The 24589-nt window shown below is 39.3% G+C and overlaps 1 protein-coding gene across 2 annotated transcripts; it reads right to left on the bottom strand.

The window, feature by feature from the left end:
• Window positions 1-1144: 1144 nt before the first annotated feature.
• On the bottom strand, window positions 1145-23027 carry LOC18433749 (nuclear receptor coactivator). 2 transcript variants are annotated; one of them, XM_011624826.3, is made up of 12 exons: window positions 22640-23027; window positions 18669-18750; window positions 18253-18317; window positions 18055-18135; window positions 17789-17869; window positions 17203-17361; window positions 17016-17114; window positions 14812-16163; window positions 14218-14444; window positions 4273-4433; window positions 4087-4125; window positions 1145-3475 (listed from the first exon to the last, which is right to left on the bottom strand). In XM_011624826.3, exons 1-12 carry the CDS (start codon window positions 22775-22777, stop codon window positions 1676-1678), a joined length of 4284 nt encoding a protein of 1427 aa, XP_011623128.1. In that variant the 5' UTR covers window positions 22778-23027; the 3' UTR covers window positions 1145-1675. The 2 variants fall into 2 exon arrangements, with proteins under 2 accessions (XP_011623128.1, XP_020522404.1); XM_020666745.2 differs by having other exon boundaries at window positions 4243-4433; window positions 22640-23021.
• Window positions 23028-24589: the final 1562 nt, after the last annotated feature.

The raw sequence follows: 24589 nt of genomic DNA, 5'->3' as shown, positions 1-24589 counted from the left end.
TGTTTAGATTTGGGTTGTAGGAAACCCATTTGATCTACAGTTGGTTCATGAATGGTCGATAACAGTTGGTTCATTGATGGTCGAGAGAGAGTGGTAGTAGGAAGCTATGTGATCTACAGTTGGCTTATGGATGGTCGAGAGATGGACGATCACAATCGGTTTATGGATGGTCGAGAGATGGTCGATCACAATCGGTTTATGGATGGTCGAGAGATAGTTCACTACAATGAAACGTGTTTTATTTTATTGTTGTTTGTCACACTGGTCAGGGTGAGGGCCTAAAATTTCCCTTTAATCCATCCCAACCCAGGTAAAGGAAGTCATGTAAAAAACTTTTGATTTTCACATTTTTCCTTAAAAAAAGTTAGAGTCCTCACTAATAAAATAAAGCAAAGTTTGTGCATCGTTCTTCGCTAAGGAGCCCTCATAGTAGCTTTTTAGGAGTGTTATGAACAATGTCCCTCATGTTCAGCAAAAACCACAGTAATAACGGCAACAGTATAAATCAAACTTGCTTCCTCTCTAATTAAACTGTACCAAACTCATGCACAAATTACAGAGCTCAGAATTATGACGTGTAGATGCTACTATATTGCTCTCATCGAAATGCATTGCAAAAGTTCTTATTGTACCCAATATACAAAGGTATTGTACTTCCCCACCCATATATATTTTTTCTACATCCCCATCTCTCAGCTGCCCAATTTCAATAGGGCTGATATGGCCCCACACAATGTCACACCAAAAAGCTTTTTTATTTTTTAATTTTTTTCTACAAAACATTCTGACACCAAATATAAGGCTTCCTTTCCTCTCAAACTCCCACCTGCAAAACATAATATAAAAATATATTTCTTGATAAGATAAAATGATATTAGTTATACCTTGATTATTTTATTTAATATTTTTTTAGGTGCGCCCCGTTAAAACACATACCAAATTCCATCTTCATATGATTTGTAGAAAAAAGTTTAAAAATAAAATATTGTTGAGACTTCAGATCTAGACCATAAATCAGTGCCTCCTTGTGAAAATGACTGAAGACATCACAGCCATTATGGCTGGGAGATGGGGGATGCAAGAAAAAAAGGGTGGGGTAAGTTTCCTGTTTTCACTATACAAAAAGGGGTAGCCATGAGAGAAATTCGAGACAAAAGGAACTCTCATTATAAATTTGTGAGGATAAACACACAACAGTGCTTTGTTTATTCCTCCAATATATTAAGAAAAGCCATAGCTATTTACACCACCACCAAACTGCTGCACAAACACTGCATCCATGTATCAACTTTAAGTCCAAAGGATCAACCCCACACTCTGCTGAACAAATGACCAAATTCTTTCATAGACGACCACACAGCCCGCAGACTTCTGATATAACAATGAGCAGAATGCAAATCCTGGATATATGGAAGTGAGGTAAGGGCCGCCGGCTACACAACTTATTCCACAAAAAATTGAGGTCAATTTGATCATTTCAACTATTATTCAAAGGGGGTTTATGCCAAAATCCACCGCAGTGTGGTGGTATAGGGTACAGGAAAGAAGCATCCACCCTTGTAAGCATGAAGAGGATCTTTTTTTTGGAGTACTGCGGTATACTTGAAAGCATGAAGAGGATCTTTTTTTTGGAGTACTGTGGTATACTTGAAAGCATGAAGAGGATCTTTTTTTGCTAGCCAGCATTATTTACCGAATTGCCCTTGCTCACCCCTTGCATCTCCATAGGTGAACTTGAGATGGACCCAATTGAACCCAGGGTCTGTGAGCTCAGTTGTGGGCTCGCTGGTCCCACATGCTGCGAGCCCATTTGCTGAGTCCCCCCACTAGAGCTCACCTGTTGCTGTGGGCTGCTCATCTGGGCTTGCTGGGGGCTCATCTGGGCTTGCTGCTGGCTCATCACTAGCCCAGAGGGAGAACCCACCTGAGCCATTTGCTGTAAACCCACTTGACAAATTTGCTGCGGCCCAACTTGACCCAGTTGTGATGAACCCAAATGGCCAATTTGCTGAGAACTCAATTGGCTCATTTGCTGTGAACCCACGTGACCCATTTGATGTGAGCCCAATGGACCCATTTGTTGTGCACCCAATGGTCCCATTTGCTGTGAGCCCACCGGAGCCATTTGACACAATTGCTGTGGACCCACCTGACCCATTTGTTGAGAGCCCGCCTGAGCCATTTGTTGTGAGCCCATCTGACCAACTTGTGGTGAGCCCATCTGACTAACTTGTGGGGAGCCCATCTGACCCATTTGTTGTGAGCCCATCTGACCCATTTGAGGTGATCCCATCTGCCCCATTTGTTGTGAGCCCACCGGACCCGCTTGAGGTGAGCCCATCTGACCCATCTGTTGTAAGCCAACTTGACCCATTGGCTGCGAGCCCATCTGACCCACTTGTTGAGAGCCTACTTGCTGAGAACCCAATGTACCCATCTGCTGCAATGCCGCCTGACCCACCTGCTGCGAGGTCATCTGACCCATCTGATGTGCGCCCACTTGATGCTGGGTTTGCATGGGTGAGCCCATTTGTGGCTGCTGCTGCTGATGCTGGTGGTTCATGTAAAAACTGGCAGTCCCTGGCATCTTTGGGGGGCCCATTGAGGCCAAGGCAGCCCTTTGAACCGTGCCCATGGGGGTGCGGCCCATGGGCTGGCCTAGCATAGCAGGAAGGCCCGGCATTTGTGGTCCCCCACCGGTGGGGCGTACACGCGCCACATGGGCCATCCTCAGCTTGTTGGCCATGGATGCAGCTTGTGCTGTGGTTAACATGCCACTCTTGACCATGGAGCTTATGCTATTGTGCTGCTGCATACCCATCATGGGTCCTGACATGCCACCCATGGTCATGCCGCCCATGTTCATGTTCATGTTCATGTTCATCATGTTGGGGATGGTCATGGCTGAGCCCAAGCTCGTCATCATCTTTCTTTGCTGTTGTGGCTGTTGTTGTTGTTGCTGTTGGCTTTGTTGTTGTCTATGTTGTAGGAGATGCATGTGCATGGGGGATGGGGATGATGGATTGGTGCCCATGCCCATACTTCCCATGTTCATGCCCATACCCATGCCCATTATGTGAGTTGGGGTACCCATGGCATGGTTGGAGGCTGTTGCATTGAGCTGAGCAAGCTGGTTGGAAGTGACCAACGGGGAGGATCGAGGCTGCTGCTGCTGTTGTTGTTGGAGGTTAGAGGTGGGGTCCATGAATTGAGGTGGGGCCCGAGGGGAGGGTAAGTAACCGGGGGACAAGTTGACTGCCTGGATGTTGCCATGTGGTGGCATTCGCGGGCCCAAGAGGTTGGTCTGGTGAGATGGTTGGGGACTGGGAAGAGGGGAATTGGAAGGGGGGAGGTGGCCAATCATTTGGTCGGAGGAGGCAGAAGTAGAGGGTTGTTGGGCGGCGGTGGAGGGGCCACCCCCACGAGGAGCGAGTTGGATCTGGTCATCCATTAGTTGATACCCATCTCGTAGCATCTATAAAAGTAGAAAAACAATAAGAAAGGAAAGGAAGATTTGAAATTGAGAGAGAGATGACAGAGCATGAGAGAAGAGAGGAGATGAAGAAAAATGTCAGGCAAGAAATAATTAAAAACATCATTAAGGCTACTAGAACAAGCTAATAAAAGAACAGAGAGCTGAAAAGACACCGAGAGAAAATTGATAAAATCACAGGGAGGGGGAAGGGTGGAGAGAGAGAGAGAGAGAGAGAGAGAGAGAGAGAGATGAAATAACTTGGAAAGACAATATGATTGGAAGATGGGAACAAATCTCTCCATATACATATATTTTTTTAATCAGTTGACTTCTATAAAAGAAAGAGAGGTATTACAGTATACCAAATCTTTCCATATATTTAAAGATTCTGCACATACAACTATAGTTAACAGGGCACAAACTATTCACCATTTTCATGTGCATTCACAAGCAACGGATGTTGGAATGATTACCGTCTCCATCCCTCCGTCATCTCACTCCATGTAACTCTCATGAGCGTGAGAGAGAGAGAGATAGAGAGAGAGATTCCCAAAATAAGAAGTTGCAACTGCCTACAATACCCATAATACTGAAAAGAAAAGCGAGCTTACCAGTGTACTGTACTGATTAGCAAGGAGATCTGCATAATTCTGGAAGAAACAGAAAGTACAAGAGTGGCCTTAGAAAAATGTAAGAGAGTAAAAACTCTCTCTTCAAAACTAAACTTTTAGCTGTAGAATCCACAGCAATAATTTATGTTAACTCACAGCATTAGGCAATGTGGCGTGTGAACTCACAGTATTGGGCAGTAAGGGAAAAAGATCCCTGGAAGATGCTGTAAATTCACTGTCATCTTCATCTCCATACTGCACTAAAGCTTCCACCACCCCATCTTTGGCCTTCTCGACCATGGCCAAACGACTCCTCACCCTATGAATACTAGGTTGGACACCGTTCTCTGTTTGTCAAGAAAAACCAAAATTCCATAAGCATTTCAGCCTCTTCCATTGTTTCTTACAAAAACAAAGAAGAGAAAGAAACTAAAAAAAAAACAAACAATTCATCTAAAATAGGAAAAAAAAAAATAAAAAAAAAATGAAGAACTTTGGAGAAAGGGTCTTCCACTTCATCCCCCAAGATAAGTATATTCTTGGTACCGCAAAGGATGTGCTATGTGTATATAGTTCTTTGCCCAAAGGGCAATAGTATTTTTTTTTTTTTTTTTTGACAAGGTTACATAGGAATGGAACTTGAGACATAGTGCTATAAAATCCCAGAGGCTACCACCATGACCTAAGCCCGATTCCTAAGGTCAATAGTATTGATACATGTATCTTATATAACATGAAAATTGAAAATGCTTAATGGATAGAGACTAAACAATTCAATTTTTTTGAAGCTCAAATCATACACAAATTTGAAAATAGGTCCTGGAAATATCTCCTGATTAGAATATGAAACCAATAAGTGGCCACAGCCAAAAATATTCTTCATTTAACCTGGAGTTATCCTGTACTACACATATCAAACAAGAGTTGTCTCCTACTTTAAATACCAGTCCACAGCCCATCAGATGCATCTCCTACTGTACATACGAAACTAGTCAGGGGCACCAACTAACAAAATTTGACACTTGTAAATTAAAATAATTTCAAAATTTTGACATTGTTCTAGATTAGGACATATCTCTTAAACTAGTAACGAATCAAATCATGACGTTACCTCCTCCTGAGATAACAAAAAAGGTGAAGGTGAAGGGAATCACCTAGCAGTAAAAGTCCACAATCATACACAATTTTGAGATGTGAGGTTACTTTAATTACCATTTAGGTATCACCTTTGACAATGACCCAACACTTGTTAGTTCTTACTACAACAAGCAAAGCAAAAAAAACTACGGAATTAGCAGCCGCACATACCAACAAGCAAAGCAAAAAAAATTACGGAATTAGCAGCCGCACATACCAACAAGCAAAGCAAAAAAAATTACGGAATTAGCAGCCGCACATACCAACAAGCAAAGCAAAAAAAAACTTAAGGAATTAGCAGCCGCGCATAAAAATTTGAGGTAGAATCAAAATGTCCAAATTTCGACCTTTAGGATTTTCTCTGCACTTATTGGGATAGGATGCAAATCATTTCTAAATTAAATTGCTCAACCCTCTTTTTGCATCTTCCCAAACAAAATCAGATTGTGATAGCGTGCCACCGGGATATAACTAAGCCCTAGATCTTCTGAGTTGTATGGTCAGCACTAGCCTCCAGAAACCGCGATTTCAATACTGAGTTAGCTTGAATTTGGTTTTAATAAGAAATCAAATGGAACAAAGTTGAAGAGAGAAATTCAATAGTAAAGGCATCTCGGTGAGAGTTACAATTCTCAGTTAACTGTGTTCCAAAGCACAAGGAAGAGGTTCTAAACAAATTTTAGCTTCCAACAGGGACATATATAGAGGTTTCTACATTAACCATGGTGAGAATCTATTGGCTGTTGAAATGGTGGAGGACACATGGTAAAAAGGTATGACACAAGGCTAAGTGTCAGGGCATTGAAGATGAATGAGAAAACCTTAACCGAGCCATCAGTGGTCAAAAGTCAGGAGCTCAATATAAGGCCTTTGAGAGAAAACAGCAGAAAGCAGTTGAGCTTCCCACTAAGCCACAGTGAAAGGTTGGGTTAGTGGCTTGATCATGGTGAGAGGTTTGGGCAGCGAAAAGAAAGAATTATGGCCCAAACCCAGCCCCTAACACGGCCACGACAGCCCCCATGTGTATATGTGTGTGTCTCACCCAAATTAGAACCAGCAAAAAGCCGCCACGTCTCTCTCTCTCACACACACCAACCCCCATAGGTCTAAGTAACATTTTCACTTATAAAGCCGCGCAAGGTAAACATCTCTGAGCAATGTGGGACAAAAAAACTTCCTCTTGGCCAGACTTTGTCTTAGCTTTGGAAAAAGCTCAAACAAAGGGAAACTATTATAGTTCTCTCTCTCTCTCTCTCTCTCTCTCTCTCTCTCTCTCTCTCTCTCTCTCTCAAACCATCATATGGCTAAGTCACATTTTCACTTATAAAACCACAGAAAGCCACATCTCTAAGCCATGGGGGACAAAAACTTCCTCTTAGCCATACTTTGCCTCAACTTTGGAAAAAGCTCAAAGAAAAACTATCACAGTTCGTGCAAGTATCAAACACCCGGTGAATTTCTGTGGGCAAATTGTTTTACCACCAAATTTCTATATAACAAAACCTATAAATTCTCAAATGCATGGCTTCCGTGGAGCTCTTTCTCTAAAGAACTAATATGCATCTCCATATCCCAATACAGAAGCATAACGCCTCTCTGCACCAACTTCCCCATTTCTCTCTCACGCATCCTACCTTTGGGATTAAATCTATGAACTAGATTTAGCTTAAGAATTCTTAGCATTTGTATATTGTAGTGCTTAACTTTTTACGGAAAGTTGTATGAACTATCATCCGATGTAGGTCAATAAGAGAGAACGAAAATTTAAAACCAACAATAGAAGAGAGATTAAAACCTTGCTTTGGGCTTGCAAGGAACCAACCCAAAGGTTGGGAGATTTGCCCCTCCCTCTCCCTAGGCCAGCAAGGGTATCCACCTCAAAAAAATCTTTTCAACACAAAAATCAATTTCTCTATTTTCCATGTCTAACAATTATATTTTTATAGAAGATACCTTATCCCTAATTTGCCCCATAAAAAGCACCAATCACTATTAAATCCCAACCCTTCACCTTCTCAAAATTACATTTTCAATCCTACCCCTCAATTCTTAAAGAAAAAGAAAAAGAAGAAGTATGAATACCCTAAAAGAAAACAATAAACTATATATATGATAAACTATGTATAATCTATACAATAAATTGGGAACAAAAGAAGGTGAAAAAAATATCTTCAAATTAGCAAAAATAAGAGAGAAAAAGTATAGGGATCTAAACCATATTAAATGCATTAAGAGTAAAGATCAAAGGGCCTTGGTGAAGGATGATGAGGTCAACAAAAGGTAGATAGTCATTTTAAAAAATTATTAAATGACAAACACAATGGGAACATAGTAGTAGAAGAGACGTTGATACAAGTGATGAGAAAGGTCATAGATACATTCGTAGGATTAGGATGTCGGAAGTGAAAGAAGCCTTGAAAAGGATGAAGATAGGAAAGGCTTTAGGACCAGATGGTATCTCGATAGAGGTTTGGAAGTGCATGGGAGAAATTGGCATTGACTAGCTGACAAAGTTGCTCAACAGGGTGTTGAGAACAATGAAAATACTGGACGAATGGAGGAAAAGTATTGTGGTACCAATTTACAAGAACAAAGGAGACATACAGAACTGTACCAACTATCGAGAGATCAAGCTTATGAGCCATACTATGAAACTCTGTGAGAGAGTAATTGAGCAACGACTAGGGCATGAAACAAATGTATTTGAAAATCAATTTGGTTTTATGCAAAGAAGGTCAACAACTGAAGTGATCTTTCTACTTAGGCAACTGATTGAGAAGTTTAGGGCGAAAAGAAACGACCTCCATATGGTCTTTATTGATCTAGAGAAAGCTTATGATAGAGTACCTCGAGATTTGATTGGCGGGTGTTGGAAAAAAAAGGTGTCTAGACATTACATTGACTTGGTGAGAGATATGTACGATAGAGCAATAACTAGTGTACGAACAACTAGTGGAGAGACGAGTGAGTTTTCAGTGACAATAAGTCTACATCAAGGGTCAGCATTGAGCCCGTACCTTTTTGTCTTAGTTAAGGACGACCTAACTAGGCATCTACAAGATGAAGCAGCGTAGTGCATGTTGTTCACATATGACATAGTTTTGATTGATGAGACCCGAAATGGCATCAACACAAAGTTAGAACTTTGGAGGGATGTTCTGAATCCAAAGGTTTTAAAATTAATCGGACTAAGACAAAGTATATGGAATGCAAGTTTAGTAATAATAGGAGTAGAGACGAGGAAGTAGTTAAGATTGATGGCCAAGAAGTACAAAAAAGACCGCATGTTTGATATCTTGAGTCGATAATCCAGGAAAATGGAGAGATCGAGGAAGATGTTGCACACAATATTAGAGTTGAGTGGGCGAAGTGGAGATGTGCAACTGGAATTTTATATGATCGCCACATACCAATGAGGTTGTAGGGCAAATTCTATAGGACATCAATGAGACCAGTTTTGCTCTATGGGGCGGAATGTTGGGTGAACAATAAACTGTATACCCATAGAATGAGTGTAGCAGAGATGAGGATGTTGAGATGGACGAGTGGCAAGACAAGAAGGGATAGAATTCAAAATGAATCTATTCGAGATAATTTAGGTGTGGCACCAATAGACGATAAAATGAAAGAGAGTAGACTTAAGTGGGTTGACCATGTGTGGTGCCGACCAAGTACAGCACCTGTTAGGAGGTTCGAGTTAATTCAAGTGGAAGGACTGAAAAGGGCAATGGGTTGGCCCAAAAGGACGTGATTAGAAGTAGTTAAAAAAGATAGGGGGACTTATGGCCCCACTGAGGATATGGCCTTTAATAGAGCAGAATGGAAAACCAGGATTCATATAGCCAACCTCAATTAATGGGGAAAAGACTAAAATGATGATGATGATGATGATGACCCTAAAAGAAAACAACCAAACCCAATTTTAGTCTCCTAAAAAATGAAATAAAATAAAATAATTTAAAGACCTTAATTGTGCCATTCTCGAAGGGTTGGGAGAAGCTTGCTGTTGAGCTTGTAGATTCAACACGTCCTTCAAAGGCCGTCTAAATAGTTGATGATGGAGGCCCACCATTTACCTAAGTATTTCTCTATTTCTATTTTTTTTGTTTTTAAGAAGATTGAAATTGTGTTTGGAGTTATTTATCTTTTATTTATTTTTTTGTTATCTTAGGGCAATTGCATCACTTTTGGTGCATAGAATTGAGTAGTGCTGGAAATTTTATTTTGAAGAAATGATGGCTTGGATTGACACTGATTAGGGTTTCTTATGAGGCAAGCTTTTCAGGTTTCTCATACAAATACATAAGTGTTGGACAAGGAAAAATAAAATAATATATATATATAGAGAGAGAGAGAGAAAGAGAGAGAGAGAGAACTGATTTTAGGTCTTACAAAAAGATCTTTCTAGGCTGGACTTCCCTGCAAATCCAAAGAGTATATTCTCTCACCTTTTTTATCCTTATTTTTCTCATTTGTTTTACTATCCTTCTCCCTCTTTCCTATATAGTCGTATTTCTTCCATGAAAATTGACAGAAGACCTTAAATTTATAGTGATGCATAAAACTTTTTGAGATTGTAATCACATGTGCCTCAATAATGCATGAGCTTTTGGACTACCTCCTCTCTCTCTCTCTCTTGATTGGCTTACTACAGCTGAAGCCGAATCATCTTTTTCTCCAAATGTAAATATGGCAAAGAAAGTACTACTAAAATTTTTTTATCCTCAAATTGTTGTTAGAGAAGTTTTAGGTCAAAAGCTGTACATCAAAGGTCTTTTGTGAAATTATATGTAATTCTTGCTTATAGGGATGATTACATATATAGGCAGGTAGTATAGATTTGACTATTAGGTTGGCGCTGAAGTGAATGCAAAAATAATTGGCATCATTGTTTTCTTTTTGGAAGATTAATTGGTGGCATTTTCTATTCCTCAAGCCAAAAACTTGCTAAGAAAACATGACAAAGTAAAGATTCCCAGCCAATGGAAGTTGTTGGCTTTGTGAAAATGATCGTCATTGAGTCATTGTCAACAAGGAAATTTAAGATCATGGACAGACTTTCTCGGAAATTAATCAGATCACTACAAAATTAAAAAATATAATTTTTGATACTTATAGATGATTTGTCTTCAAAAATGAATAAAAACTCAAAATCACATGTTTCAGAAAAATAGTAAATTAAAACCCATCCATGTCAGGAAAACTCGCAGAATCCAATCAACTTAAACAGGCCAAGTTCTTAATACCTGAGTAACTTAGGATGTACCTATATCCTTCTATATAACTGTTTTTGGTGACTTGACTGAAGTACTAAACCAATCTTCAGGAACTCAGCACGGGCACAGGACTTGGCCCTACCCAAGCCAAGTAACTAGGGCAAGTCGAAATGGAATCACCTGAGTAGTGTGCAGGGCCAAAAAAACAAAAGAATCCTAAAAAGACATTTAATTGAAGAAGCCTTTTTTGATTATCGATCTTGGAGCCATGAAAATCATCACCCTTGTTCATGTGGGGCACATACAAACACGAAGAGGTCTTGGAGAGGGAGATCCTCTGTCATTCTTCCTATGCGCAATATATGGAGAACATTCTCTAGAGCCATTTCGAACCATTTTGATAATGGCACCCCAAAAGGTTTTAGGACATCTAGAAATGGCCCGCAAATCACCCACCTGCTCTATGCAGACGACACCATGGTTTTCATTGATGCCTGCCCTCAACAGCTTGACAAACTATGGTTGTACCTTAGATGCTTGTACTATTGACCAGGATGAGAGAAAACCTGTCTAAGACCACGATATTGGGCATTAGAATGGCGGAAGATGATGTTAGATCCCTATCTAAGCACCTGGGATGTTCTTGTGAGAAGCTACCCTCCACCTACCTGGCATGCGTCTATGCATCAGGAAATCAAGAAAACAGCTTTGGGATATCAAATTGAGAACTTCTACAGCCGGTTAGCAAACTGAAAAGGGAGAGGAGATTTCTCTCTATCGGAGGTAGGATAACCCTCATTAAGGCAGCCCTCGCCAATGTGCCTGTTTATCTCATGTCCTTATTCCAATCCTAGCCAATGCTGCATCTAAGTTGGAAGCCTTAATGCGGAACTTCGGGTGGAAGGGAAGGAATGAAGCACAAAAATTTCACTATATAGCCTGGAATAACGTAGGGCAACCAAAAGCAGTTGGTGGCCTCAGGATCAGAAGATTAAAAGAAACAAATGTGGCCTGACTGGTGGCTCCTGCTCTATGAATGAGGAGCAGTTACGGGAGGAAGCTGTCAATAGCAAACACGGGTGTCAAGAAGAGGATGGTATCCTAAATGCCCCACACATCAGGCATCAGGAGCGTGGAAATGTATAGCCAAGAGCAGGGCCTTGTTTATCTCCAAGATTGGAGGGGGGACAGAGCATGAGGTTTTGGACTGATGTATCGATTCACTAGTTGGTGGCCTCACCTTATCTTCCTACCTGCTGACGAACTCGCATTCGTTGGGGACTATGTTGAGATCAGTGGGGACACCCTAATATGGATCCCACATTTTAGGAGGGCCCTGTCAGAGCCAGAGACTCATCTTTTATATGCGCTCTAGATTCCTTCATTATCCTTGAAGGAGGGGACCACCTGCTTTGCGTTCCTACACCCTCCAGCATCCTAGTGGTGGCTTCTTTGTACCACTCGCTGCTGCCAGTTCAGGTCCCCAAGCATATCTTCCAGAAAATTTGGACAGTCCCAGTTCTTTTAAAGATCCAGGCCTTCACTTGGGTTCTCGCACGTGCATAGTGCGAAAATTCAGCCGCCCAACCACTTAGGCGGAAATTTTTTCAAAACGCCTAGGCGCAGTCTGGGCTGGTGCATAAGGCATTTTGCTTCTGGGCCCCCGCTTAGGCGGTCTGGGTGCCGCCTAGGCGCCGCCCTGTGACAATTTTCGGGCAGTGGAAAAAAACCTCAAGTGAGGGTAAAATACATAATTATTTCCCCCTAAAAAGGGGGACAAAGGGTTTTAGGGGGTATTCTAAACCCCCAATATACAATCCGTGGCCTTTAAGGTGAGAAAAAACCTTCAAAAACCACTATTTTGTGATTTATCAAAAAAGTTTATATTTTTCCAATTTCTTCCCAAAACGAAGACAATAGTTCGTGAGTGGATTTGGAGCTTCTAATAGTTGATTTTGAGAACTTTTAGGGACCCAATAGACGAGGTTTGCACCGACACCGATTTGATTTTGATATTTTTTAAGTATTATCATATTTGAAAGAGGGTTTTGATTTTATTTTGCTACAACACATTATGGTATGAATCATGTGTTTTTTCTTTTACTTTTTTTCTTTTACGATATATTTACATGTTTGTAGTTAAAAGATTGATTTTTTTGGTGATTTATTGATTTTTTTCTCACTTTGACAATGAAATTGAGCAAATATCGTATTCTTTTATTGATTTCTTTTGTCTATTTTATGATTACGAGGAGTGTGGGGCTTTAAAATTGCCCTAAAAACTCCCTACAGCTATATAACCCAGCCCTAAGGACTCCCCTATTTTTTATTTTTTATTTTTTATTTTTGGGGTTGGGGGGAGGAGGGGGGGTTGATATTGTTGAGGGCTCCCTATCCCTGGGTGCCTAGGCGGCCAGGCACCCAAGCCACCTAGGTGCCCGAATCCGTTTTTTTGAACCTTGCACACGTGGTAGAATCTTGACTATGGACCAGCTATAGAGAAGGGGTCTACCTCTACCCAACCATTTTACCCTTTGCTAACAAGATGAGGAGACAGCCAGCCATCTCCTTCTTCACTACCCATCACCCCTCTTTGGATCCATCTTCTGCATCTATTTCAGATACCTTGGGCATATCCAAAGGATGTCAATCTATCCCCTCCTCTCCCAAAACAAGGTCGCAACATATGGAGGATCATATAATGGCTGGCCTTTGGACAATATGGATCAAAAGGAATGCCAGAATCTTCTGAGAGCAAGCTCAACCAGTGTCCTCCCTTCTAGTTTGCATAAAAGCATTATTGGTGGCCTTTTGGGGCATAGAGACTGCCGCATTGTGCCAATTTAGGTTCCTTCATCTTCATTTCCAACTGGAGAAACATCATACACCTCGCACCTAGGCAAACCCATCCACGGGCCAGCTGGGTACTCCAACCCCCATCCCCCACCGCGCACCCAATAACCACCACCATCTCAAACTTAACATTGATGGCTGCTACCTAGAAAATCCAGGAGCTGTGGGATATGGGAGCCACCTCGCAGAATCTAACAATGAACTTCTTTCATTGTTGGGTTCTATAGGCATATCAGATTCAATTACAGCTGAACCTATTGCTCTGATTGGGGGCCTAAAGAGACCCATAATGCTCATCGGAAACTCTCAAACCCTTGTAATGGAAGGTGACTCTAACAATATCTTGGGCCAATGGACATACACAACCCCCATGGAGATTAGCACATGTATATGTCTATATCTTCATGCTTTGCAGAGGAGCTCGAGTCATCTTCAACCACATGCCCAGGAAGGCCAATACACTCGCTGATCATCTCACGAAAGGAGCAGGAGAACCAATGACTACAACAGAGGCACCAACCTAAGATAAGTCTCTCTTTCTCCTCTTTTTTCCTCTGGTCTCTTTTATCCTCTCTCTTCTCTAACCACTTTCCTCCTTTCGCTACCGTAAACCACTTCTCATCTCATATATTACTACTGTTTTTTATAATAGTCATTATTGGTTTTTGTATTAGCCTATTTTTCATTGGCTGAAAAATCTTTGATTTTTTCTTTTCTTCTCACACCCCATTTTTTGTAATAGAGCACCCATCTCTTGTGGGTAGCCTAAGGGGTTCCTTTGTACTATTTCTACATATCTATAAAAACGTTACTCACTCTCACAGTAAACAGATAAATAAATAAATAAATAAAAGGGATAAACCATATGTATGTGAGAGTAAATTACTAATAAAAATGACTTGAAAGCAAGGAAAGTGCAATGTACCTGGATAGAACTGGCTGGTACGCACGAAATTCATGGATCTGGTCTTGGGCAAATTGACGCTCCCCCCAAGAAGGGACTTGGCCATAGAGTTAGAATCATTTGCATCCTTCAAATCATCAATAGACATGGCATTTGTGAGGCAGATGGAGAGAAGCTGAAGTGAGTAAGTTGTTGGTTTTCTCTCGGGATACTCCTCAATCTTGTTAATCTTGCGGTTCAATTTAGTCCTGCACATTTAACAAGTATAACATGAGTTTACATCCCACATACGTATACACTAAGAATAACAAAATTTGTCAAATTAAGAGAATAAAAAAAAGGAATCATGATTTAGACCAATTTGGTACAAACACTTTCTTTGTATCTCTTGAAAGAGTGAACAAAAACTGCTCAAATCTAGCACTCAGTAAACCTGTCCCACCCAAGTTGTGTGTTTCTATTACAACCTGATCCTACCCAAGTTAAGTGTTTGTATCCCATCACTGTCAATCATTTCATCCGGTGGTCATGACATAAATGAAATATGGACTTCCGAAGCAAATTGGATTATAGTATACTTCCAAACAAAACCATATGGGTCTGTGATAATGTTACCTCTGCGTCAGAAGAATGGCTTTTGAGAACCTCTCAAGAATGACCGAGTCCTTGGTTCCAGGATTGGCCATCGGTGGGGTCCCAGTAGATGGGCTATTTGCACTAAGTGGAGCAGTGTTTGAGTTGCCCACACTTGCCGGTGACGCAACCCCACTCATGGCTGAGTTTTTAGGGAGGGAAGGACTTCGTTTTGCAATACCCGATGCTGAGGCATGGTTCTGCCTCATCATAGCATCATTATGAGCCGAGTTCACAGAAGCACTCCCCATCATCTGACCAGAAATGGAAACATTGGTTTTCTCTCTCTGCACCCCAACCATAGCATTTGTGGGGCCAGTGCCATAGAAGGCCCCCATAGAACCACTCGATATCTCTCCTGATTTTGATGACACTGGAGAATGCACTGGTGCGCCCGAAACTCGTGGACTATTCACCGTTTTCTTCTTTTGGAAACCATCATCCTTCTTCGAGTCTAAATTGTGCCACTGGCCTTGGTTGTGAGGGAAGTAAGGGGTTCTTGAGAAAGAGTGCAAGCGCTGAATCCCCACTTGATCACTTTCCCCTTCCAATATATTTTGTGGGTCATCCCTATGCTTCTCTCCCTCTTGAATCTCCAACTTCTCGGGTTCAGATGGTTCCTCCTTCACGCCATAACTGATTGCCTTCTGCTCCATATAAGAAGAGACCACTGGTACATCCTGTTTAGAAACCCCTTCGAGAATAGCAGCATGCGAGGAACCATCTGGATATTTTTGCAACCCAATGTTTCCAGAAGGATTTCCTATGGCTTCTAAATGCTGCTGTAACATCGCATTCTTCCACTGCATGTCTGATCCCATGAGATTCTCTGATTGGGTCCCACCATATTGCTGGTTCAAGTGCATTTGCTCTAGCTTTGTCCTCTTTACATCTGATTGGGGTATCATTTGTGGGTTATCCCTCTTTCCAATCATAGATGTGTTAAAAGTTCTTGGGTCAATGTAAGGATTTGTTAAATCCTGACCAGGTGTTGTTACTAGGCTTGTTGGACCAGGTGTAGATGGTTGTTGATCAACCATGCTCCTTGGTCGGTTAACCGTTGATTGATACCTTGGCTGAGATACCGTGGGTGCCATACTTTTAGGTCTCATAGTACCTGTGTTATTTGAGGCTGCAGGCAATGGGATTGTAGCATCATGGGCATATGGGAATGTGCCGTCTCCCATGGTGGGACCTGGCTGGCAGGTAGAAGTCTCAAGAACTCGGTCAATCAAGACTTTCTTTCCATGAGATAGATTGCTAGACGTGACCTTCACTGCTGGTGCGCCACTTCTTTGACGCTTCTCTGCTCCACGGTGAATACCCAACTTGAGCTGCAAAAAATTATGACGCCCAATTACTCTATGTTGAACACCCAAAGGCATCATAATTTCCTTCTAGATAATATTAATTAAGACCAATATAAAACAGATAATTAGTTTTCTGATGGGCGATTACAAAATGCTTAGTACTTATTATTCACAGCTCAAGTCAATTCAAAATCTAGCACACTGTTTCCTTATCATGGTATGCAGCTTCATCAAACTTCTGTAAAAATTTGGTTTCTGCCCAAGGCTGAGACACAGAGATTGGAGCATAGTTGTAAGGATTTTGCAAGAAATATATGAATGTAATAATAGGAACTACAATGTAATAATAGGAACTACAGAAAAGGGAATATGTATGTAATTATAATGACTACAGAAAAGCGCGTATGTAATAATAATGACCACAGAAAAGCATAGTCCATTGAGACCATCACCATCCAATGAAGTGATCAAGGAGGATGCACCATTGGAGTCATATTATTTCCAGTAGATCTCACTCTTTCCAGCAACATCCATCATTTTAGTAGAGAGTGATGATTCCAATGAATTATGATTTGGAACGTTAATTAGATAAAAAAACATTTGTTTTTCTCTATTGAAAGATTTGATTTCAGCTTGTTCTTTCTCAAATTTGTCATTTATTCCATATGATGTACACATGAAGATTGGTCCGCATTCCAATTATAACAAATGAACATAAACAATGGTTTTTTATATCTCAAATAAATTTTTTAGATCATATTTTGGAAAAGCAAGTCAAAATTTCAACTAGTTTCTTTTTTGTCCAATCATTTAAGGGCAACTATTAATAAATAATCCAGGGCCAAACATATGTATGAAAGCATAACAGACATATACCTTCTTAAGAGCTGGTGCAGTACAAAGCCTGTCAAGCTTTGGGGAGGGATCCAAACAGAGTTCTGGTTGCATGGCCTTCAAAATTCTGGCCTCAACTTCCTACAGCAAGAAGAATCATCTACTGAATAACTTTACTACCAAGGGTAAAGTAAAATGAACGGTCAAACAGGTTCACAATAATACAAACCATTAGGTCACTGTAAGTCCAAGAATGATCTGTTATAGATGGAATATCTTTGACTACGTTCTCCGTTGACATCTTCAGGTGCACATTATGAACTGCTACTCCTTCCCCAGAAGTTACGGCATTTGCCGGTCCAGGCACACATTTGCGATAATCTCGCACCTGTGAGGATAACAAATTCATTTTCTATACATGCAAAAGGTAACCAAGAAGACTATCTTTTTTTATATGTAGCCACAAATTTAAGAAATATAGCCCATACAAACCATCCATTTGTGCTGCATAGATTGCACAACATATATATCTGGATATATATAATGTAAATAAAAGAGCAGGTCTTGAGGGACTTAGCCTTGGAGGTGTCCCAGATGAGATAGTTATCAAATCTATAATTCCCCCCCCTTCCCCCCCCTTTTATTTTTATTCTTTTGCTTTTATAAGAATCCCTGTTATTTGTAAAGATCATGGGCATTTCAATTTGATGCTTTAAGTTAAACTCCATTGATATTGAACAACATTACAGAACATAAAAACTGATTTATCCCACAAAACAGCTAATAGATTCCGAACACAAGCATATTTCTTGCACCTCGCACATAATAACTCCGTCAAGGTACTTGCAAGGTATATCATCCAAAATGTCTCCAGGCAACCAGCCAGACTCAAGTGCCTGTAAGTCCATAATTACATCAGAAAAAAGTGGCAGATAAAAAGAAATGAGTAAAGAAAACCCAAGACACTATGCAAAGCACATGGGCAGGAAACCAGGATATTGATAAATAAATTTCATAACAGCTAAAATACTATGAAACTGTCACCAAATCACAACATCACAAACTTGAAAACAGCACTTACGGAGAAAAGAGTCTCAGATGATTTGTCATAAGGATGCAATGATTTCGGTAAATCTTGGAGCAATGGTGGAGGCTTTCCCTTCTGATATATACAAACAGCACCGGAATAAACCACAGCATCAAGCCAAGTGAAGATATATCACATAATAAAGGCTCATAATGGACTGAGAAGTGTTTACAAGCTTTTTAGTCCACAAACCTCAGTAGGTACTCCGAGAGAAAATCCATTAGGTAGCAAGTTAACGGAGAAGGACGCATCAAGCTCTGTCACAACACCAATTTAGAAGAAGAGTCTACAAACAGTATTTCCTAAGAGAAAATGCACTATTATCAGATGGGTTACAGCAAAACCATAATTCATCAGGCGAACATGGTCTATTGAAATTGGCAGTGATAGAAGGCGAATGAGCATCCCCCGATCAGGAAATGACCCCAGTGATGGGTCCCACTATCTACCCATCACAATCCAACCTATCTATTTTTTCGATATCTAATCACTGTCATCATCGCAATGGACAACAGTAGCTCAATGGATTAGGGTTTTTCCATAAGCCATTGGATTATAAAACACTGCCAATACTAATTACACTCAACAACACAAACAATCAAACCCACCTGTAGGCACAAGATTCCCTCCAGAACTGGTCGATGAAACTGAATAAGCAATAAGCTCACTTCCAACCTCAGCAGAATCAGCCTACATGCACAAAGACATGCTCAACCACACCAAACATCCATAACTCATGCCTATGGACTTATCTACTTTAAAATCTATATTTTTCTGTCAAGAATTAAATTAGCTTTCCTTGAATACAAACAAATGAACAAAATCCTCAGCTAGCTATACAAGCATGAAGTTGGCTCTTCAGGTTAGTCAAAAGAAACAATGGCACAATCATGATCATTTAATGTTTGAAGCAAGAAGATAGCCAGTAATATAATTCTTGGCTGCAAAATGTGGCTTAGGATAATGTTCTTTCTTCTATCCTAATAAGGGACAAGCCTAAAAAAATCTCAAGCAAACAAAAAGTAATGAGAACCCCTCTTACATAAAAAAGCATTTCTTTCACCTAACCTCACCAAAGAAATTTTCCACAAATGATTTTCCCTAATAGATTCTTGAACTGATGGAATTTCTTTTTTACTCTATTTTTTACAAAAGACGTCGTCACTTTTGGTGATAAGTTGCACACTGGTCTCCTCGTTTAATCTAGAAACAAGGACATATAATCTCATTAGAAAGTAATTCCATGTAAACCTAATTATGCTACAGAGATAAAAGTTCAGCATGCACAAAACAGATTGAACTCCATAGAAACTCTTTCAATGCCATTATGGTATATAACATTAGATGTTCTACAAATCCGCCAAGGCCCGTCTCAAACCGGTCATGCCAATCCTAAGCCCAGAGAAAGGAGGAGTATGTGTTATCTCGGCAAGTAGCGCAACACTTATGCCACATCTATTTCATGAATCCTGATTTGTGAATGGTAGAACATGATTCATGTAGCCAACCCTAAATAGTTGAGATAAAGCTCGGATGATGATGATGATGAACATTAGATGTCATCATCTAGGCAATCAGAAAGGCATTAATGCCATATGGACGTTGGAACAATGGAGGGAAATTACAGTACTTGTCTCTGGAAGAATGGGTAATAGATAGTTGCACTTTTAATGAACAAAATTTTTTTGTCAGTTATCTGTTATGAGTATATCTTGTGTGTTTACCTCATATTTCAAATAAATATATTTCATATTCTAAACACCAAATGTTTTCTGAAAACCCTGAGTTGAAAGGCTTGGAAGTTTGCTTTCTCCAAGATTTTCCTGCCACAAATGATGTCTTAAAAACTTATAAGAAAAAAGTGTACCATCACAGACCAAGAGGCCAGAATAAGTGTATACTGACAGCACCTATAAAGTAAAAACATTTAGTAAGTTATCTGTCATGAATATCTTGTTAGTTCACTTCATTTTTCACTTACATATTTTTCATATTCCAAGCACCAAAGGGCATAAAGTTTTCATGCAAACCCTTAGTTGAAAGGCCAAGAAGTTTGTTCTTCTCTGTAATACTTTCCTACCACAAATGATGTGTTAAAAACTTATAAGAAAAATCTAAGCGTACCATCACAGACAAAGATAAGTATTTAATGACACAATGCCTATCCATCATATCAAATTCACACTGATTAAAAAAGAAAATAAATTTGAGCAATCTTGACAATATTGTATTTCAAGATGAAACTGATAAGGCTGAGAGCCAACATGCTTCTTGCCACCCAACTATTTCATTTCGTGTAATTTGATTTATCTCTGAATATATAGAATGAGAGAGAAAGAGAGAGGGAGTAGATAAATCAAATTAAGATTACCTCCTTATTTGAAGAACATTGCTTTACAAGTATTATATTTTAGTGGACAGTTCACATTTCAGTAAGTTTAATTGGTTGTTTAAATTACTAGATATCATTTACTTATTGCCAGTGTTCAAAACTCACCTTGTCCAACTCAGGCTCAAATGAGCTTACTTGGACTTGGCACCCTGTGGAGCCTGGAAAGGCCCCGAACAAATAGGGGTCAGTACTATAGCGGTACTTGCCTTAGTTAATGCAGCAAGTTGGGCAAGTATTTGAAAGACTTTGCAAGTCCAGAGAAACTTGTCGAGTCTGATGATATTTCAGTATAAAGGCAGGGGGCAATCCGACCCTGCATTCTTCTACTTTCCAGCTCATTTGAGCTAAGGTTTCACTCAAACTTTACCGCAAGGCACATTTTTCCATCCTCTACTGATTCCAAACATCAGATTCAGATATGAAAATAATATCCTAGGTTTGTGAGATTCTCTTTTGATCTAGGTTCATGCTCTGGTAAAGTTGCTCTCTAATTCATAACTATATATATATATATATATAAGGTTACAACTTTAAAATGTACAATTAAGGCGTATCTAAAAAATCCATCGTAAAAGGTTGTTTTGACGTTAGAAAACCCTCTAATTGATCATCTCAACATCAAGATGCATGAATATGAAAAGAAAAAATGATTTCGTAGCCCCTCAAGCAAGGTGATGGCCTCCACAATAGTGGAGTCTGTAATGCCAATGGGCAAGAAGAAGAGAGAATGGTAACGCCTTCAGAGTTTAAAAAATGCCTCCAATGCCGGAGGATCCCGGGTTGCCAAGAGAGCAACCATTGTAGTTCAATTTAGTGATCCCATAGTCAGGCGGCCTCCATAGAGAAGCCCGTGGGATCCTTTGGGCCTTGAGATTCAACTAAGTCTCCCAATGGTGGTGGAGGTCGGTAAAAGAGTAATTAGTGAAGAGCTTATGGTTGAGGGCCCAAAATGTTACAAGAGACCGTCTCCTTTTTATAGGCCCTTTCTACCCTCTTGAAATCCTATTGCTCCTCTCGAGGCAAATGATCCACAAAGTGGCAGAAATGGAGGCCCTCCAAAGACACTTCCCTGATTTTCCGGCAAAGGCATGTAGTGAAAAGATGAGGAACTGACTGGGGGTAACCCACCAACCAGCTAAATTTGAGAAGCAAGTCAGACCACAGGGTCGTTGCAACTTCAGTTAATTCGTCTCTTCGGTCCTCAAACACATAGCTTCTAAATAGGGTTCTATAATTTTTATGCTTCTTCATGTTTTTCTCATTTTTAAAATTTTATGAATTTTCCTTCTTTTTTTTTTTTTGTCTTTTAAGGGGGACTAGAGCAAGTATCGGTCAGTCCTGAGTCGACTTGCCACATCGATTCACTCTGGGGTCCCCAAGGGTCCTCGAGCGAGCGCAGGTTTTAAAACACCTCTTCTCGCTAATCCAAATTCGAAATAGGAACTCCGGAATTTAGCTGACAAGGAAACAATACGTTTTAAATTCACACAGAGATCCCTAGATCCAAACATAGACCCAAGGTTTCTCCAAATAATGCTATTAGACGAGCAATTTATCAATTCCCCACAATCAGACAGATGATGCCATAATCGATGATCAACACAGAGGTTTAAAATGTGTACTCCAAATAAAAACTGTCCATTAAAAAAAACGAATCAACTATCAAAGCCAAAACTCGAACAAGATCTCTGCCCCATAAACAGAATTAAGAAAAAGTGATAACAAGAAAAATAAAAGCCAGAAACTGCAATGTGAAAGTACTCCAAAGATGCAAACCATGCTCAACAGAAATTAGAACGTAAACTCAACCAATTAAATCAAACAAACAGAGATAAAAAACACCAAAACAAACACTTGGATGTCGGAAAGTTTCTAAATCATACATAATAATAATAATAAACTGAGAAATACCAGAGCTATATAATAACTGTCAAACAAGCATAATCAGTACCAAAAAGAACTCTTACCAAACATTAACTAAACTAGACAAGAAGACACGCAGGAAGCCAAAACTACAAACATGGGAGACAACCAAATGTGCAATCATCCCAACCAGAACCGAAACATGAATTCAACTCATTATATCTAAAAAAATACCCCAAAGAAGGAAAAAAATCAAAGTGCGGGAGTGAAAAAGATGAAATTTCAAGGGGAAAAAAAAAACAGAAAACCCAAGTTCAGGAATACCTCAATTTTCTTCCTTTTGGACCCAACAGATTCGGCTCCAGCATTATTCACTCCACTATCAACAGAGAATTCATCATGAACAGGGGATCTGGGCTTATACCGCGTACCAGTCCCTGATAGTTTAAAGGTAACGCCCATTTCGAATCAGGGTTTCATTACGTCTCCTAGGGTTTTCTCATAGGAAAACTGCAGAGAAACCATCAGATAACTGAAATTTGCACACACACTCTCTCTCTCTTGTTTTTCAAGAATCAATTGATTTTAAGGCATAAATCATAAAATAGGGTTTTAGAGAAAGAAAACTGGGCGGTTAGCGAGAGACGCAAAGTGAGTATGGATCAGTCAAAAGGCAAGGGTTTCACGTCTCTGTAAATCGACGGGGAGTGATAAGGTTTCTTACCCCTTTATTTTTCTCTATGGACCTTTTTTGCCCTTTCCAGATTTTTGGGAATAAAAAAGTACGGGTGTGATTTTGATAGAGCTGAAGCCCTAAACCATTAAAGTAAGGCGTACCTTGTACTAGTATCGAGTGATTGTTTTGGTACTTAATCTTATTTTGGCCTAATAACTTATTTTCATCACTAATTATAAAAACATAAAATTTTTATAAGGTTTAAGTTTTATAAAAACAAAATAATGCCTCACCTCAAATCCTCATTAAGAAAGTATGTTTGGCAATAGGAATATTCATGATGATTCTAAAATCAATTTTTAATATTGACGATAAAATTTAAAACTAAAAAAATGGTACATATCTTATAGAATTGTGAACACTTATTTTAGGGTCAAATGAAATGTCTAGATAATTTGTTATAAAATAGATTATTCTTTAGAGTTTGAAATCCTAATTTTTTTCATAACCATAATATTCAAGCCGAGATGATTGATATGGAGTTTTTCCAATGCTTAAATTACAATTTTTAATTAGGTATGAGGAGAGTATTTACTTATTTTGATAAGGTTGCAGCTCTGTCAAACCATTTCTCATTATAAAATTTAATTCTTAAAAAATAGTCGAGATATAGAATAAATTTGATTGTCTAAAAAATGTATCTCAAAAACCATTATTTCCAAGACTTGAAATCCATTTTTCTCATGTCCAAATATCTTGAGGTCGAGATGATCGATTGAAAGATTTTTGGGCATCAAAACAATCTCTTCTAGCGAATATTTGAGGTATGCTTCAATTTTATTGTTTAAGGCGTCAACCTTATATGAATTTTTTTCCTAAAAATACTTTAGAAAATTTATTCAAAAGGGAAAAACATTATATAAGGGTGAGACCCTAAGAACCAAATAAAGGCACACCTCAAAAATTTACTAGTAGACATTGTTTTGGTGCTTGAAAAAACGTCAATATATTTGGACATGAGAAAAAATAAACTTCAAGTCTTGGAAATAATGCATTTTGTAATATATTATCTAGACCATTAATTTTCAAGATTTTCAAGTATTCATAGATCTTGTCGTTCTATACTATTCTTTAATCTTTAAATTTTGTAATTACATATCAAAATAAATGTTCAGGCCGTCACAAAGATTTATGATACTAAGAAAACATTTTTCAGCACTATTTGAAGATGTGCCTTACTATGATTGGTTAGGGCATGAGCTTTATACAAAATTACACACCACACCTCTTAAATTCCAAATAATTAAACAATGTGAAAGCTTTCTATGTTCCCCCTACAATATAGAAGTTCTATCCTCCCCCTTATCCAACCGTCTATTTTTTAATTGAGGGCTAAGATTGCCCCAATGACAATGTCACGTCTCTATACTATTTTATTTTTAATTTTTTTTATGAACTTTTTTGACACCAAATTTTGGATGTCCATTCCTCCATTAAACACGCACTAACGAAGAATATAAAAAAAATATTTTCAATAAAATAAAATGATCAAAATAACTTTGAAAGTTTCAAGGGGTATTTTGGTCATGATTTTTTAT

Source organism: Amborella trichopoda, chromosome 12, assembly GCF_054954075.1.
Source record: "Amborella trichopoda isolate Santa Cruz 75 chromosome 12, AtrichopodaSantaCruz75HAP2 v2.0, whole genome shotgun sequence".
NCBI lineage: Eukaryota > Viridiplantae > Streptophyta > Magnoliopsida > Amborellales > Amborellaceae > Amborella > Amborella trichopoda.
This window is presented reverse-complemented; position numbering and strand designations above follow the sequence as displayed.

Coding starts and splice junctions, on each gene's coding strand:
- LOC18433749 (XM_020666745.2), bottom strand. CDS start 22,777: ATGGGCGTTACCTTTAAACTATCAGGGACTGGTACGCGGTATAAGCCC. Junction 18,136..18,252: donor CTCTCGGAGTACCTACTGAG/GTTTGTGGACTA, acceptor TGTATATATCAG/AAGGGAAAGCCTCCACCATT. Junction 17,870..18,054: donor CATCTGAGACTCTTTTCTCC/GTAAGTGCTGTT, acceptor ATGGACTTACAG/GCACTTGAGTCTGGCTGGTT.